Here is a 15,000-nt window from a genome sequence, read left to right as displayed (position 1 = left end):
GTTTAGACTTTTTTTTTTGAGACCTCCAAACAAAAAAAGACATGCATACCAGAAATCTCACTCTGACGTCTCTCTTCCCAGATGATTCCCACTCAAGCGACAGCAATTCCTCAACCTCTCCCTCGTCCACTTCCTCGTCTGCGTCCAGCCGCATGCGCTGCGTCATTTGTCACCGTGGCTTTAACTCGCGCAGTAATCTGCGCTCTCACATGCGCATCCACACGCTGGACAAACCCTTCGCATGCCGCTTCTGCAACCGCCGCTTCAGCCAGTCGTCCACGTTGCGCAACCACGTGCGCCTGCACACCGGCGAGCGCCCCTACAAGTGCCACGTGTGCCAGAGCGCCTACTCGCAGCTGGCAGGACTCCGTGCGCACCAGAAGAGCGCCAGACACCGGCCAGCAGGCACCAGTACAGAACCCAGACAGCCATCTCCTGCCTCTCCATCAGAGATGGCCTCCATGGCGCAGACGGTGCCCCTGGTGCACCACATAGCCACCATGGTGCTCTGAGGAGTGCAGAGACTGGACACACACTTAGAAAATGTCGGTCGAACAATGATGCACTTTTGCACTTCCTCCTCAAACGTTGTGCGTTACGATTATCCGTCGTGCACAGTACAATCTTGGTTATGATCTGCATCACTATGTTTTGTTGATGGAAACTAGACCTTAGTCTGGGTTTGAGAATACTTGCATCCTTATATCAGTTTGTCCTGGCGAATGCACATGCATGTCTACAACCTTCTGAAGAGATGTTCAGCACAATCTAAAAACCTAATACAGGCTATGTAGGAACATCTCCACCTTCCGAGATCCTAGGGCCTGTGGATGCCATTAACATCCTGCAATCGTGTAAACAGTGTATTCTGATTTTAATCTAAACAGGGGCTCACTGATTAAAGGAGCAGTTTGGGATTTAAGACCTCCTGCTGATCACGTTGTGTTAGAGCTTTCACACCTTCTGTGTTCCATCCTAGTGAGAAGGAGCAGAGCTGAGCAATTCTCCCATGACATGTTTTTCTAAAACAGCTTTAAGACAGCTCTACTGGATAGAAATGTTAGGAATAATACATTTTAAAATTGTTTGCTTGTTACAAAAGTAAAAAAACAACAAAACATTGCTATTTGTAAAACTGCACCTTTAATATGTCCATAAACACATCCACTGACAGGACGTGGTGGTCCATCATGTCGAATACTGTGTCCCCCCCCTGAAGAAAATTATACTAGATGCCTTAAAAATCGAGCCTGAATACAGTAATTATTTCCAGGCACATTATTTTAATGCAGATTTTGTTTCCCTTCCCAGTGAGAGACATTGAGGAAAGCAGAAGGTCAGGGAGAGGGATTATGATCACTAAGAATGTAAACATGTGAATATGACGTGATGTACACGTGCCTACACAAATGTGATTGAAAAATCCCCGTGTCTGATGATAATGTCTTTGTATGTCAAATTTATTGTTAATAAAGTCAACTGAGTATATTATAAACCACACTATTTAAGAATACCTGTCTGCCTGTCTGTCTGTCTGTCTGGCCTTTATTTCAGTTTTTCCAAACCATATCTTTTCAGCTGAAACATCTTATTAGACTAAAATGATAAAGCATCTATCTATCTATCTATCTATCTATCTATCTATCTATCTATCTATCTATCTATCTATCTATCTATCTATCTATCTATCTATCTATCTATCTATCTATCTATCTATCTATCTATCTATCTATCTGTCTATCTATCTATCTGTCTGTCTGTCTGTCTGTCTGTCTGTCTGTCTGTCTGTCTGTCTGTCCAAACATAGAGGACATACAGGACAACATATGTTATATATATAAATATTAAAATGATATGCCATCACTAAGAAAAGCACAATAATAATGCTGCAGATGTAAATTATAGCTAATGTTTAATGTTATGGGTTTAAGTTTGTCGTTTCTGAGAAAAAAAAAAAAAGAATAATCAATGCTGTAACACCGTACTGTAAAGATTTACACTGCGGTGTCATATTCAGAATTGACCACTGGATGGCAGCAGAGTGGCGCAGAATTCTATCAAAGCACAGATGAAGTGAATGTTTTTTAAAGACGTTTTGTTTGTTTGTTTCTTTTTTTTTTTTTACTGTTTACTGATTAGAAGTTTTATCACATATCGATATATATAATGATTAATCTTTTAATAATTTTTATTTTAAGAGATAGCTGTCAAACAAGGAAAATTCACACTTGCATACAATCCAATCAAAGCCGCTAATATCACTAAGAAAGCCTGGCAGAGGTTGTACTTTCTCCTCCAACTAAGGGAAACACAACCTGCCCGAGGAACTGAGGTGCCAATTCTACAGGCCCACCTGAATCCAAACCATGTTCATCAGTCACTGACAGGTTAGGCCCTTCCACCCGATACGGACAGCTCCTGCTTTAAATGCTGGGTCAGCAAAAAGCGTTATTTGGAAGAACCTGCCCTCCATCCAGGACCTGTACACATCTCGTGTCAGGTTCTACAGACCCTCCATTTATCTACTGGAGTTTTTTACTACAGACAGACCGATAGGCTGGGCCTGTAGCAGATTGGGAAAGGAATAGAAAATGTTTTTTTTTTTTTAGTGGAAACAGTGTTGTAGATCACCCTTTTTGGGCCAGCCCATCAAAGATCTGCGTCAGTTTAGTTGCGGCAATTCTCAGGTAATGTTTCTGCTATTCGTTAGTTAGCTGGGATCTTCGGCGTGCTTTGTTGATGTTCATCATGCACAAGGTCTGCTCACACTAATGCAAATAACTTGCTTTCATGCTTGACTCCTAAACGGTGGCTAAGGGAAAAATATTTCACTGGGGCTGCTGGGGTGGTTTGGGAGAACTTAGGCAGGTTGGACACAAGTCATGCAACTGCATTTTGGATCCTTTAGAAGTAGACCAGCCAGCGGAGAAAGTTGCAGTTATCCGGTCTCGAAAGGACGAGTCACTGAACAAGTACCTGAGCAGCTTGTATGGATAAGAATGGTCAAATCTGTCTGATGTTGTAGAGAAGAAACAGACAGGAATGTGTCACATTAGAAACCATTTTGATTCAGTTGATTGACCATGGTCACCCCAAGATTGCGAGCAGTGGCTGAAGGGGAGATCGACAGTTGTGTAGATATTGTAAGATCCTGACATGGAGATGAATCACTGGAGATGACCAGCAGTTCAGTTTTGCTGGGATTGAATTTGAGCTGATGAGCAATCATCCATGGTGAGATGATAAGGCATGATGTTTCGGAATTCGGTAAAAGATTATTTAGCTGCCCACTCCTTTCGACTTGACTTTTCTTTGGTCCACTCATTGGTAAGGTAGAGCTCAATGCAATGGCAAACGTCAAGAATGAATGTGCACTGTTAAACCGGATTAAGCAAACTTTTCTGATAAGATTCTGATAACAGGGCATTTATTTACGCTTGTGATTTGCCTTCCTATTCTTAGGGCTGTTGGATAATAAAAAACACCTGACCAATCAGAATCAAGAATTCAGTGCAGTATTTTAATGCTCATTTAACATTCTGAGAATTTTCACTGTACTTTAATTGTATTTTATAAAATATCATTACAATAAATCCAGCCATTAGGGTTGCACAAGCCAGTGCACTCTTAGTGCCGGTCTGAAGCCTGGATAGATGGGGAGGGTTGTGTTATGAAGGACATCCAGTGTACAACGTGAAAAATCTAATATGCAGATCACGAATCAGGATTTCATACCGGATCGATCGATGCCCGGGTTACCAACAACCGCAACAGGTATTGTTAGTCACACCATGATGTTATGGGAAAGAGTAGTGAAAGCCAGGCTGAGAGAAGAGGTGACCATCTGTGAGCAACAGTATGGTTTCATGCCGAGGAAGAGCACTACAGACCCAATATTTGCTTTGAGAATGTTGATGGAGAAGTATAGAGAAGGAGCTGCATTGTGTGTTTGTGGATTTATAGAAAACATACCAGAGGGTGCCGAGAGAGGAGTTGTGGTATTGTATGAGGAAGTCAGGTGTGACAGAAATATGTGAGGGTGGTGCAGGACATGTATGAGGACAGTGTGACAGCAGTAAAGTGTACAGTAGGAACAATAGACTGGTTCAAAGTGGAGGTTGGACTGCATCAAGGATCGGCTCTGAGCCCTTTCCTGTTTGCAGTGGTGATAGACAGGTTGACAGACGAGGTCAGACAGGAGTCTCAGTGGACTATGATGTTTGCAGATGATATTCTGATTTGTGGTGAGAGTAGGGAGCAGGTGGAGAAGATCCTTGAGAGGTGGAGGTATGCGCTGGAGAGAAGGGGAATGAAAGTGGAGAAGAATGAAGAAGTGGAGGAGTTCAGGTACCTGGGGTCAACAGTGCAAAGTAATGGAGAGTGTGTTAGAGAAGTGAAGAAAAAAGTGCAGGCAGGGTGGAGTGGGTGGAGAAGAGTGATAGGAGGAGTGATTTGTGATAGAAGAGTATCTGCGAGAGTGAAAGGGAACTTTTATAGAACTGTGGTGAGACTTGAGATGTTGTATGGATTAGAGACAGTGGCATTGAGTTAAAGACAGGAGGCGGAGCTGGAGGTAGCAGAGCCGAAGATGTTGAGGTTTTTGTTGGGAGTGACGACGATGGACAGGATTAGAAATGAGTTTATTAGAGAGACGGCACATGTAGGACGTTTTGGAGACAAAGTAAAAAAGGCGTGATTAAGATGGTTTGGACATGTGCAGAGGAGGAAAATGGGGTATATCGGTAGGAGAAGGCTGAGGATGGAGCCACCAGGAGGGAGGAAAAGAGAAAGACCAAGATGGAGGTTTATGGATGTTGTGAGGGATTACATGCAGGTTTGAACTAGGCAGATGTAGAGGACAGAGTAGCATGGAGACGGATGATCGGATGTGGCGCCCCCTAATGGGAGCAGCCGAAAGAAAGTCATTACAACTGACAATTTTTAAATCTTCTAGAATTAGGTATTATTTATAAAGATGATGTTCTGGTGAAAACTCTTAACTATGCTGGGGAAAAAGCATGCTAATAATAAATCTATTAAAATATAATTTTTAGAAGAAGATGCCCAAAACGCTCGCTGGTTTAAGTGTAAAGTGTGAGAGATATAAAAAAAAAACTTAAATAAGCAGATAAAAAGGGAAAAAATAGGGAAAAAGGGTGAAAAGAAAGAACGGAAAATGTGAATAAAGCAACTTGTCCTTGGAGGTGAATAGGTTGTTAAGCCTGTGGCAGCTGAAATAATCATCCGAAGAGGTCTCTGTGGTGTATGTGTATGTGTGTGAAGGACTTTACAACAAACACACTGACCTTTTACCAATTATGCTGAATGAACATTCCCAGTAAACACAGCAGCAAACGTTCTTAAATCTTCTTTTAACATTGGGATTCAACAATGGCCACTTTGCACCAAGGCCTGTGGTGTCCATCTATGCTCCTCATTTGCACGTGGCAGGAGCAGCTCGGATACAGAGACTGTGACGCCAGTAATACGTGTTAAACACGTGAGAACCAAACAGGATCGAAAACCCACATATACGGACAAACGTTTGTGGACGTCTGACGCTTTAAGCATCGAAATAAATCCAATACAATTGTTTCCAACTTCGTGGAAACAGTTTGGGGAAGAACCACAAATGGCTGGAAAAGTCAGAAGTCCCAATACTTTTTTTATACTTACTGTATATCCAACATAGCACCTTTGGAGTTTTTCCATAAAAAAAAAAATCACGTCTAAAAGATAAACATGTCTGTGAAATCACACAAACCATAGAACATTTGAAGAACATGTGCACGTATGAATGCACATGTCCACACACCAGGTTTTCACCCGTGACCCAGCAGCCGTATCTGAGTCACAGATGCCCTTGGTGACAAAGTACCAATGTTCCATCCTTTTGTTATTGCAGCACATGTCTTTCTTTCATATAGATGTGTTATACTCACATTATGGACTCTACAGGCATCTCCAGAATAAACTACAGTAGATCCTTCACAAAAAGCAATTACATGATTAGAGTATGTTCTACTCTAACTACAGTATTCTATCTTTTTTTTTTTCTATTTCTGGTTTTCATGTGATTTGTTTCAGAGATTAATTGCGCACTCCGTCTACCGGTCCCAATGAGTCTAGAAAACTGGGCCCAGATCTTAACCGCCATGCCGAACAAAATGGTCCTGCTGACGTGTCATTTGATCCTTTTTTACGTTTTTTTTTTTCCGAATCCAATAACATAACAACGGAACATCGAGTTTCTTCTCACCACCACGTAGATGACCGTCTCTTTGGCCTTTTCTAACTGTTTGTGCTTTTGTGTGTTGCTGATTACGTGGATCCTAATATGAACCTAATGAACACAACGTAGCCCCGCTCCTCAGGGCTACGTTCTACTGTATGTGGCACATTTATAAAACGTAATTAAGGCTCGAGGGAGGAATTGATTGTTTCAATGTGCTCCTTATTAAGATGTTTTAAACAATCACGGTGTGACCAAAAAAACAACCTAAATCACATTACGACATTATATTGAACCCCACAGTTTGTTGCTGCCTCGCATAGATGCGAGTCGTTAGATGCGACGTGCGAGTGCTGGGATCAATTAGAATGACACACGTGGCTGTTTGTGCGCATAATTGATTAATTTCCGTTGCAACTAACTCCACACACTCAGAGGGACATTTATTTATTTGGCAAATGCTTTCAATCAAGAATATCTGCATTTGTTGTGTCGGTCTGGGCAAAGCTAAATGTAGCTACTTTGGACAATAAAAAAATTAAAAAAATAAAATATTCTGGGTTGTTGAATTCAATAAATTTTTGTTTTGATAGCACTTTTAACAATAGACATTGTCTCAAAGCAGTATATAAGAATGTGTATCTTTAGTGCCTAGAAGTTTGTTACTTATAATTTAAAGTTTCTCTCTAATGAGCGAGTTGAGATAGTGGCGACTGTGGTGAGGAAAATCTCCCTGAGATGGCACGAGGAAGAAAACCTTAAGAGGAACCAGACTCAAAAGGGAACCCCATCCTCAAAAGTCCATTTATTACAGTTCCATCATTGTTGAAGTGTATTGTTCAGTGAAAGGCGCTTAAATGCGAAACTGTTCATGCAACCTAAGCCATTGTAGTAGACTGTTAATTAATTACAGTATGAATCCATCCTCAAAGTTCTTGAGTTGACATCTGTGGCATCGTGCTGTGGGATAAAACTGCACATTTTAGAGTGGCCTTTTATTGTGGCAGCCTAAAGCACACCTGTGCAATAATCATGCTGTCTAATCAGCATCTGCCACACCTGTGAGGTGGATGGATTCTCATAGCAAAGGAGAAGAACTCACTAACACAGATTTAGACAGATTTGTAAACAATATTTGAGAGAAACAAGCCTTTTGTGTACATAGAAAAAGTCTTAGATCTTTGAGTTCAGCTCATGAAAAATGGGGCAATACAAATGTAAACATTTGTATTGTGTCAAGTCTCGAATTAACAGAGGTGGGAAAAGTACACACATCTATTACTTAAGTAGAAGTACAGATACTCATGTTTTAAAATACTCGGGTAAAAGTTGAAGTACTGCTTAAACATTTTTACTCAAGAAAAAGTAAAGAAATCTTGGCTCTGACATGTACTTAAGTAAAAAGTAGTTATTACTTCTACCTGTTTTAGCTGTTAACTGAACCTTACATTATATAGAGAGGTTCACAGCAACGAAATGCAGTTTGGCATCTACCAGAAGTGCAAAAAGTAGCAATCGTGCAAATAGTGCAGATAAATCTGTATTATATTTACAGCATGTGATGTGTATGTAAGCATATGTACAGTGATTAAATATAAGACTATAACAGTGCAGAGACGTGTGGACATCATTAAGAGCCTTTGCTATGTTTCCACACGGACAGTTAATGAGGTGATACCGGAGAAACTGCACCGCTTCAAGTCAAGTCATGAAGCTTTTATATATATATATAAAATCATAGACATTTTACAGATTTGAATGTTGTATTGTTTTTGTCTGTACGATCAGTAAAGACAGTAATTAAAGTTCGTGTCGCCATTATGAGGGAAAAACCCACAAAACACCACCCAGAGTGTAAATTGTGTAGAACATGGCGGATTTGGTGTTGGATTTGAGACTTGGCGAATAAATAAAACACTGTTTACTGATTAAAAATATTTTTATCTGGAGTTTATTTATTTATTTTATATCTAAGTAAAGAAGACACGTCGTCAATAAATATTTTTTTGCTGGGGGTTTTAATTTTGCCTCTTTTATATTTAGATATTTATTTTACATTTGTTTTATAAAAATGGTAAAAACAGAAACGCGCGCTGAATTGATAGCGTTAATAACATCTAGTGCCGTTTACAATAATTGTAATTTTGACAGCCAAAAAAAAAATAAAAAAAAATATATATATATATATATAAAATTCTTACTGCCTTCTACCTGCTGATTCTTCGTAATGAGTGAGAGTCAGGACTTTATACACCAGTGGATTGAAAAAGACGCGCCGTAACAGGAAATCGGTTGTTCGGCTGAAATCGGCGCGCAGTGAAAAGAAAATATATTTCACCAAATTAAGGGATTAAAAGTAAAGTAACGAGCCGGTTTTGAAAATGTAAGAAGTAAAAAGTACAGATATTTGTGTAATTTAATGAGTAAAAGTAAAAAGTTGTCTGAAAAATAAATAGTGGAGTAAAGTACTGATACCAGAAAAATCTACTTAAGTACAGTAACGAAGTATTTGTACTCCGTTACTTCCCTCCTCTGCAAATCAAGCACCAAAATCCGCCATGATGCACACATCCGACATTTGAAACCATCCGTGTGGAAACATAGCAAAAATTTCGCTTGGAGTCCTGTTGATTTACATCATTTAAAACACCATAATTACTTTAAAACATGCTCGATTGTTTTTTACTAGTAATAAACACGCATTTGCATAAAGCATCCATATTTGTCCATGTTGATTAGAGTAGTATTAAAAACTTGAAAAGTATTAATTTAAGGTACAGAGGTTTAATTTCAGGTTTAGAACAGATAAAAAATGTGCGAATATGTTGCGATTAATTATGAGTTCTGCATCAGTGAGTGAGCTCTCTTCTTAGTTTTGATGATGACGAAATAGTCAGAAACTTCAGTGACAAATTAACAGCTGCTAATTGCTCTGTAAAAAGAAATATATATATTTTTTTTCAACCATTGAGACCATTGTTCTGCACCTGACCTTAAGCTGACAAACACTTTTTTTTACCAAGTGTCCTCCAGGATACTATACAGCCATGAAGTATTTATATAATTAACTCTCATGCACCGAAATACATTTTGTGCACGAGATCTGAATCTGGAAATGGTAGAAAGTTAAAACTAGTGTCTGCACCTCCTAATTAAACTGTTATCCTCACCCAAAAACAGGACCTAGGCTCTAAAATGAAAATAAACCTGGTCGGTTAATTTACCTGCTCATTATTACGAATGATTTGTTTCCAAAATAAAAAATTTTGATATCAGTGAAATGAAAAAACTTTTTACTATTGTGTTCTTTGTATTTTTCTTTGAAAGGGTCTATTTTTATAATTAACTGAATCGTCTATTGTTGGCACCGAGGGACCACTTGACGAGGACTAGGTGATGATGTGGGAGGGGGAGTATCCAATGGCAACAACGATTGGATTTCGGTATAAATATGGGTCTTTCTGTGAACGCAGGCAAGACGGAGAATCGGGAAAAAAGTTCAGTGAGAGTCAGACCTCGGTTCGTGACGATGGCAACGTGGGCTCCCTCTTTCCTCTGTGCCTTTGTGGTTCTGTCACTTTCCTCTGCATGTTACATTCAGAACTGCCCCAGGGGAGGGAAGCGCTCGTTCCTGGATGCCGTGCCCAGGCAGGTAAGTCAAGCGCCAGGGATGTGACGATAAATCGTATGTTAATTGGTATTGCGATATCCAGTTGGTATAAATAGTACAATGTGTTTCTGAACATAATCATACATTTTTGTATCGCTTTATAGCCTGTGCATTTTTTTATTTGTGAATATTTTATACAGCTTAATATTGTAGGAGCTTTGAAATTATTATATTCAAGATAAACTTTTTTTTACATTCATTAAACCTTTACGTTGCCTTCTGTAAAGTTCTGAAATGACCCACACATCATGCAATAAATATCTCATCTGTTCCAATGTCGGTTTCCAGTGTATGCCGTGCGGTCCTGGGGATAAGGGCCAGTGTTTCGGCCCCAGTATCTGCTGCGGAGAAGGACTGGGCTGCATGATCGGATCGCCGGTGACGGCTCGCTGTTTGGAGGAAGAGTATCTGCCCTCGCCGTGTGAGGCTGGAGGAAAACCGTGTGGACCAGACGAGGGTCGCTGTGCTGCACCCGGTGTTTGCTGCGACTCAGGTGAGCTTTTTCTCATACTATTCATCATATACTAATTGGTGTTTTAAAATTGATCTTTATCTAAAAAGTTTAAATGTGTTTTATTGATTGCATAAGATACACTGTAACATTAATAAAAATTTCTTAAATGGTAGAAATTCTGTTTTCCCTCCGATGTCAAATATATTTATCTATAAATCTTTGTTTAATCATTAGTGTTATTCTTTTCTATTTTTTATGTAGCGGTTTTGCAGCACCAAATGCAGTAATCATAATAATTATTTGTTTAATATTAATATGCATAACATTCGAGTGTAATATTGAAATGACTTATGCATTCTATAGTATTGGTGTACTTAACTTCATGCCATTCTTCCATTTCTTTGTGGGCATGTTTATACGCACAGACGGCTGTAAGCTGAATTCAGACTGCATGGAAGGAAGTGAACATGAAGACACAGATGAAAGGAAGAGCTTCCTGGGCGGGTCACGGGGAGAGCTGCTGTTGCACATCCTCCATCCCGGCAGGGCACGCGGTCCATACTAAACTCCTTCAAAACACACATATACTCGCAGGACCTGGATAAAGCTTACACACACACCTACAAACATTCACACTGAATATTACTCACTCACCCAATCACGGACACGGACACGATTTCTCCACGCGATTCACCCCAGACAGATACGAACGTGTTTCCCGCTCGATCGACTGCATGTTGAGATGCTTACACAGAAATATGCACTGTATATGTAGTGTAAATACAGTATAAAGCCAATAAAACTGCTCTTGAACTGTTAGACTTGGTCTAGGAATTTATAAATCGAACCATATCAAGTTGAAACATGAACTTGTTTATTGTCTGTAGAATTTTAAACCCGACATAAAACCATGCGTTGATGAACATTACACCCAGCTGTTTATTTAAACACCTAGCCGAATTAAACGAGCAAAGAAATAATCAAAATAAACGATCACATAACATGAAAAATCAAATGGAAAAACAAACACCCCCCCCCCCAAAAAAAAAAAAAAAAAAAAAAAACCAAAACAAAAGAACAATGGAATCGTGTATGCACTGGTTCTCTGGATCGATTTAGAAATCTGGAAAAGTTAATCAGGGCATTTGTGGAATCTGGAGGTATTTTTTTTCTATTAAATGAATCACTCTTAAATGAAAGATAAGACCAATAAACCATTTCTTTGGACTAGAATTCCAATGATAATAAAAAACATTTATAGCAACAACGAGAACATAGTGTTATTTGATCTTTCAGAGCACAACCAGGAAAATCATAAATCGAAAAAAACTGGCCTCTATGTTAAAGGAAAATTGGCCAAACTGAGAATTATGGGATGGCTGTAAATAAGTGTTTGAGATGAAATAGAACACTTAAAACCATTACACAGTGGAATATTTATGACTCTTGAGGTGAAAAGGATATGCCTGGACCACCTTAATTATATTTATGAAAAGACAGGATGCGAGGGGACATTTTTTGGGGGTCTCCATGTTGCGTCATTTCGCTTATGGTTTGAGGTACATGAGGTCAAAGGTCACAGTTGTGTCGCCGGCATCATTCTTCATGGCTGGAAAAGAAACAAAAGAGGGAAAAAAAAAATTAAAAATTAAGGCATTTTGTGTTTATTGGGTCAACCACCGACAAATTTCAGTTACTTCACACCAATCACAGCGTACCTCTTGCTGTCGTTGGATGGAGAAGCGATCCCAGAGTTGCAACAGCTGTGCTCCGGCCTGAGTCTCCAGCTCCTGCACATGATATAAACAAGAAGACAAGTTTAAACCTGCTCAAATATATATATATATATATATATATATATATATATATATATATATATATATATATATATATATATATATATATATATATATAATACATATTTATTGTATTGCTAGTTATAATCACGCCCAGCAGAATGCGTTTATAACGCGTTATCGCAAATTCATTTTAACAGTCCTGACCATGACCCACCTGACCGTCCCGGCTGATCTGTACTTTCTTGTTGTCGTTCCAGGGGTTGAGTAACTGTTGAGTGACTTGGAAAGGGAGACTCTCTTTACTGATCCATTCCACACTAAAGAGTCCTCCCAGACCGGTAGAACCCCAGTCCTTACACCGCTCTGAGCCAATCTCCGTACTCATCCGAGCATAACCCTGGGTTTGAACATAATAGATATATTTTTAAATATAGAACATGATTAAAAACACTATCGTAAGCTACTGAAGAATTTTTTTTATTTCCCTGATGATCTATTGAGTCTCATAGTGCACCTGGAAGTGTCCAGAACCTTGCACGGAGAAGATAAGGAAGACGGTACTGTTCTCCTGGAAGGCTCGGTTGAGTTTGTGCTCATTGTTGGGGGTAGTGGACCAGATGCCCCTCTGCTGTGAGAGCTCTATATTCCTAAGGTTGCTGCTCTTCATGATGAAGTAACGCACCAATTGTCTGGGCCTCAGCGATGGCGACTTAGAAGCATAGAGTGGATAAAAAAAAAAAAAAAAAGATTATATATATATATATATATATATATATATATATATATATATATATATATATATATATATATACACACACACATACACACACACATACACACACACACACACACACACACACACACACATACACACACAAATACATATACACACACAGACACACACACACAATTTTAAACTACAAAGTCTGTGCTAAGGTAAATAAAATGTCCAGATCATCAGGGTGAAGAAGAGCCCATCACATTTTCATAAAGAGATAATGGCATCTAAAATGGCAGCTTACCTGCAATGTTTCTTATTAAAACCAGTATAATGTCAACAAAACTGAACTGAATTACAGGATGCTATTATAAATACGATTCTCCAGATCCATTACTGTTTACCATCCGGAATAAATACAAGACATGAACAGAAAATCATTTTAATATTTCTTTATATATTTAATGGTTTAGAGTAAATCCCATTTCAGTTTGATATGTTTCTTGTATTGTAAGATCTCCCTGTGAGTCGAATGAATTTAAAATAAGTTTGTTTCAATACCAAAAAAAAAAATTGTTGTTTTACCCACCCCAGCTACAGCTGACATAAGAACAGCTGGTCCTTTTGTTGAGGGTGTGGACGAGGGACTGGGACTGGGACTGGGACTGGATAAGCTGGGGCTGTCTGACTGGACTGGGAGATCGTCATCAGCTAAACGTTTGTTAAAGACGGCACCTTTATCTCTTTGGCTCTTAAACTGAGAGACGGCGGATGACACTTTTGGAGACCTGAAAAATAAAACAACAATCATGATATGATCTTCAAGTTAAACCTACTTAAAACCTAAATTCTTTATAATTCTGGAACTCTTACCTGTCTGGTGTGGGAGACTCAAGTCTCTGCTCCATGGCACTCTTGTGCCCACTGTTACTCCGCCAGCTGTTTGATTGATTCTGAGGTTCATCTGGACTTATGGGTTTGGGTCTCTGTCCGATTCCAGTGGGCTGCTGCAGGCCAGCTTCCTGCTCTTCGGCACTCAGCACCGAAACCACGGCCCGGATTGTCACCTCGTCCAGCTGGGACCACGGCTTAGAGGGGCAACGGATCCTCCTTAAGAACAGGCTATTCCAACGCTGCCTCAGCTGGAACACCATGGACGCCATCTTCAGAAATGAAAGAAAAGGATATAAAATACACCGACAGGCAAAAAACATCTAAAGTATCATCATGTTCCAAAAGCCACAACAAACAAAAAGCATTCTGCACACTAGACTGTAAAATAAGATCAGGGAAATAAATACTTTCTTAAACAGTAACCACAACAAAATAGCAGAGCAATAAATAAAAACAAAATATGAGAAATAGAGAGATGACAAAGAAAGGGACGAAAATGTTCTATGCGCTGTAATTTTTAGCATAAAAATAAATAAATAAATAAATAAAACAAAAGTTTTTCCATCTTTATACCTCTTGATCCATTTTGAAGTTAAGCCACTCATCAATCTTCATCTGAGCCACTTGCTCTGTGGTACGATCCTCACTTTCACTGTCACTGCTTTCACATTGAGCATCATCTAGTATTGGAGATGTGCACAAACCCATACACACAGAGAAGTTATAACTGTCCAAATCAACACTTACAGCTATTTATGTATATTATTAAAAATGCTCGATCCTTTTGGTGATAGTTGGTTAACCTTGAGGTGTGGAAGATTCCTGAAGCGCAGTGCTGGGCAGTTTGGCACTGCCCCCAAACACTGCCACGGTGATCGGAGTGACCACGGTGCAGCAGCGGACGCTGGCTGTCCTGTGTGCTCGTGTCATTTCATCATAGATTAACCAGTCTGTAGGTAGAGACTGAACTGCTGCTGCTTGGCCGTTCGCTAGCGGGATCTAAAACAGGAAATCCATCACATCTGCACACATCTTTACAAACATCCTGCATTTAAAACACAGCAAATGTTCTATGTTGGTTGGAACTGACCTTTTTGTATTGTGGTTGGCTCAGGACAGATGTCGGGTGCAAACGAACTTTCTTCTCTTTGGCACCTTGGAGAGTTTGTTTGTCGCGATTTACATGAATCACGTTAGGGTACATGCCCGCTACGAGCGCCGCCTTCACCACCG

At 39.5% G+C, this 15,000-nt stretch overlaps 3 protein-coding genes across 3 annotated transcripts in view; 2 read left to right on the top strand and 1 right to left on the bottom strand.

Moving 5' to 3' along the window:
* Positions 1-512, top strand: part of prdm12a (PR domain containing 12a) — a gene marked incomplete at both ends in the record, with an annotated part of 4,671 nt that extends 4,159 nt beyond the window's left edge. Inside the window, one exon of the mRNA XM_083531354.1 lies at positions 82-512. Within this exon, the coding sequence (XP_083387480.1) occupies positions 82-512 (431 nt within the window). The remainder of the gene's footprint in view (positions 1-81) is intronic.
* A 9,060-nt stretch (positions 513-9,572) lies between these two features.
* Positions 9,573-11,058, top strand: LOC310720942 (vasotocin-neurophysin VT 2-like). Its single transcript, XM_083532084.1, has 3 exons — positions 9,573-9,884; positions 10,191-10,395; positions 10,782-11,058. Exons 1-3 carry the CDS (start codon positions 9,684-9,686, stop codon positions 10,919-10,921), a joined length of 546 nt encoding a protein of 181 aa, XP_083388210.1. The 5' UTR covers positions 9,573-9,683; the 3' UTR covers positions 10,922-11,058.
* A 155-nt stretch (positions 11,059-11,213) lies between these two features.
* The window catches only part of ythdc2 (YTH domain containing 2), a 14,689-nt gene continuing 10,902 nt past the window's right edge, over positions 11,214-15,000 (bottom strand). Inside the window, exons 23-31 of the mRNA XM_083532085.1 lie at positions 14,858-15,000; positions 14,571-14,766; positions 14,341-14,447; positions 13,747-14,036; positions 13,463-13,661; positions 12,670-12,873; positions 12,370-12,552; positions 12,075-12,146; positions 11,214-11,965 (exon numbers count right to left, since the gene is read on the bottom strand). The exon at positions 14,858-15,000 is cut by the window's right edge and continues 63 nt beyond it. Coding sequence (XP_083388211.1) covers positions 11,960-11,965; positions 12,075-12,146; positions 12,370-12,552; positions 12,670-12,873; positions 13,463-13,661; positions 13,747-14,036; positions 14,341-14,447; positions 14,571-14,766; positions 14,858-15,000 — 1,400 coding nt within the window. The 3' untranslated portion in view covers positions 11,214-11,959. The remainder of the gene's footprint in view (positions 11,966-12,074; positions 12,147-12,369; positions 12,553-12,669; positions 12,874-13,462; positions 13,662-13,746; positions 14,037-14,340; positions 14,448-14,570; positions 14,767-14,857) is intronic.

Source organism: Silurus aristotelis (assembly GCF_946808225.1).
Source record: "Silurus aristotelis genome assembly, chromosome: 26".
Taxonomy (NCBI): domain Eukaryota; kingdom Metazoa; phylum Chordata; class Actinopteri; order Siluriformes; family Siluridae; genus Silurus; species Silurus aristotelis.
Note: the sequence above shows the minus strand (reverse complement) of the source record. Positions and strands in the feature narration are given on the sequence as shown.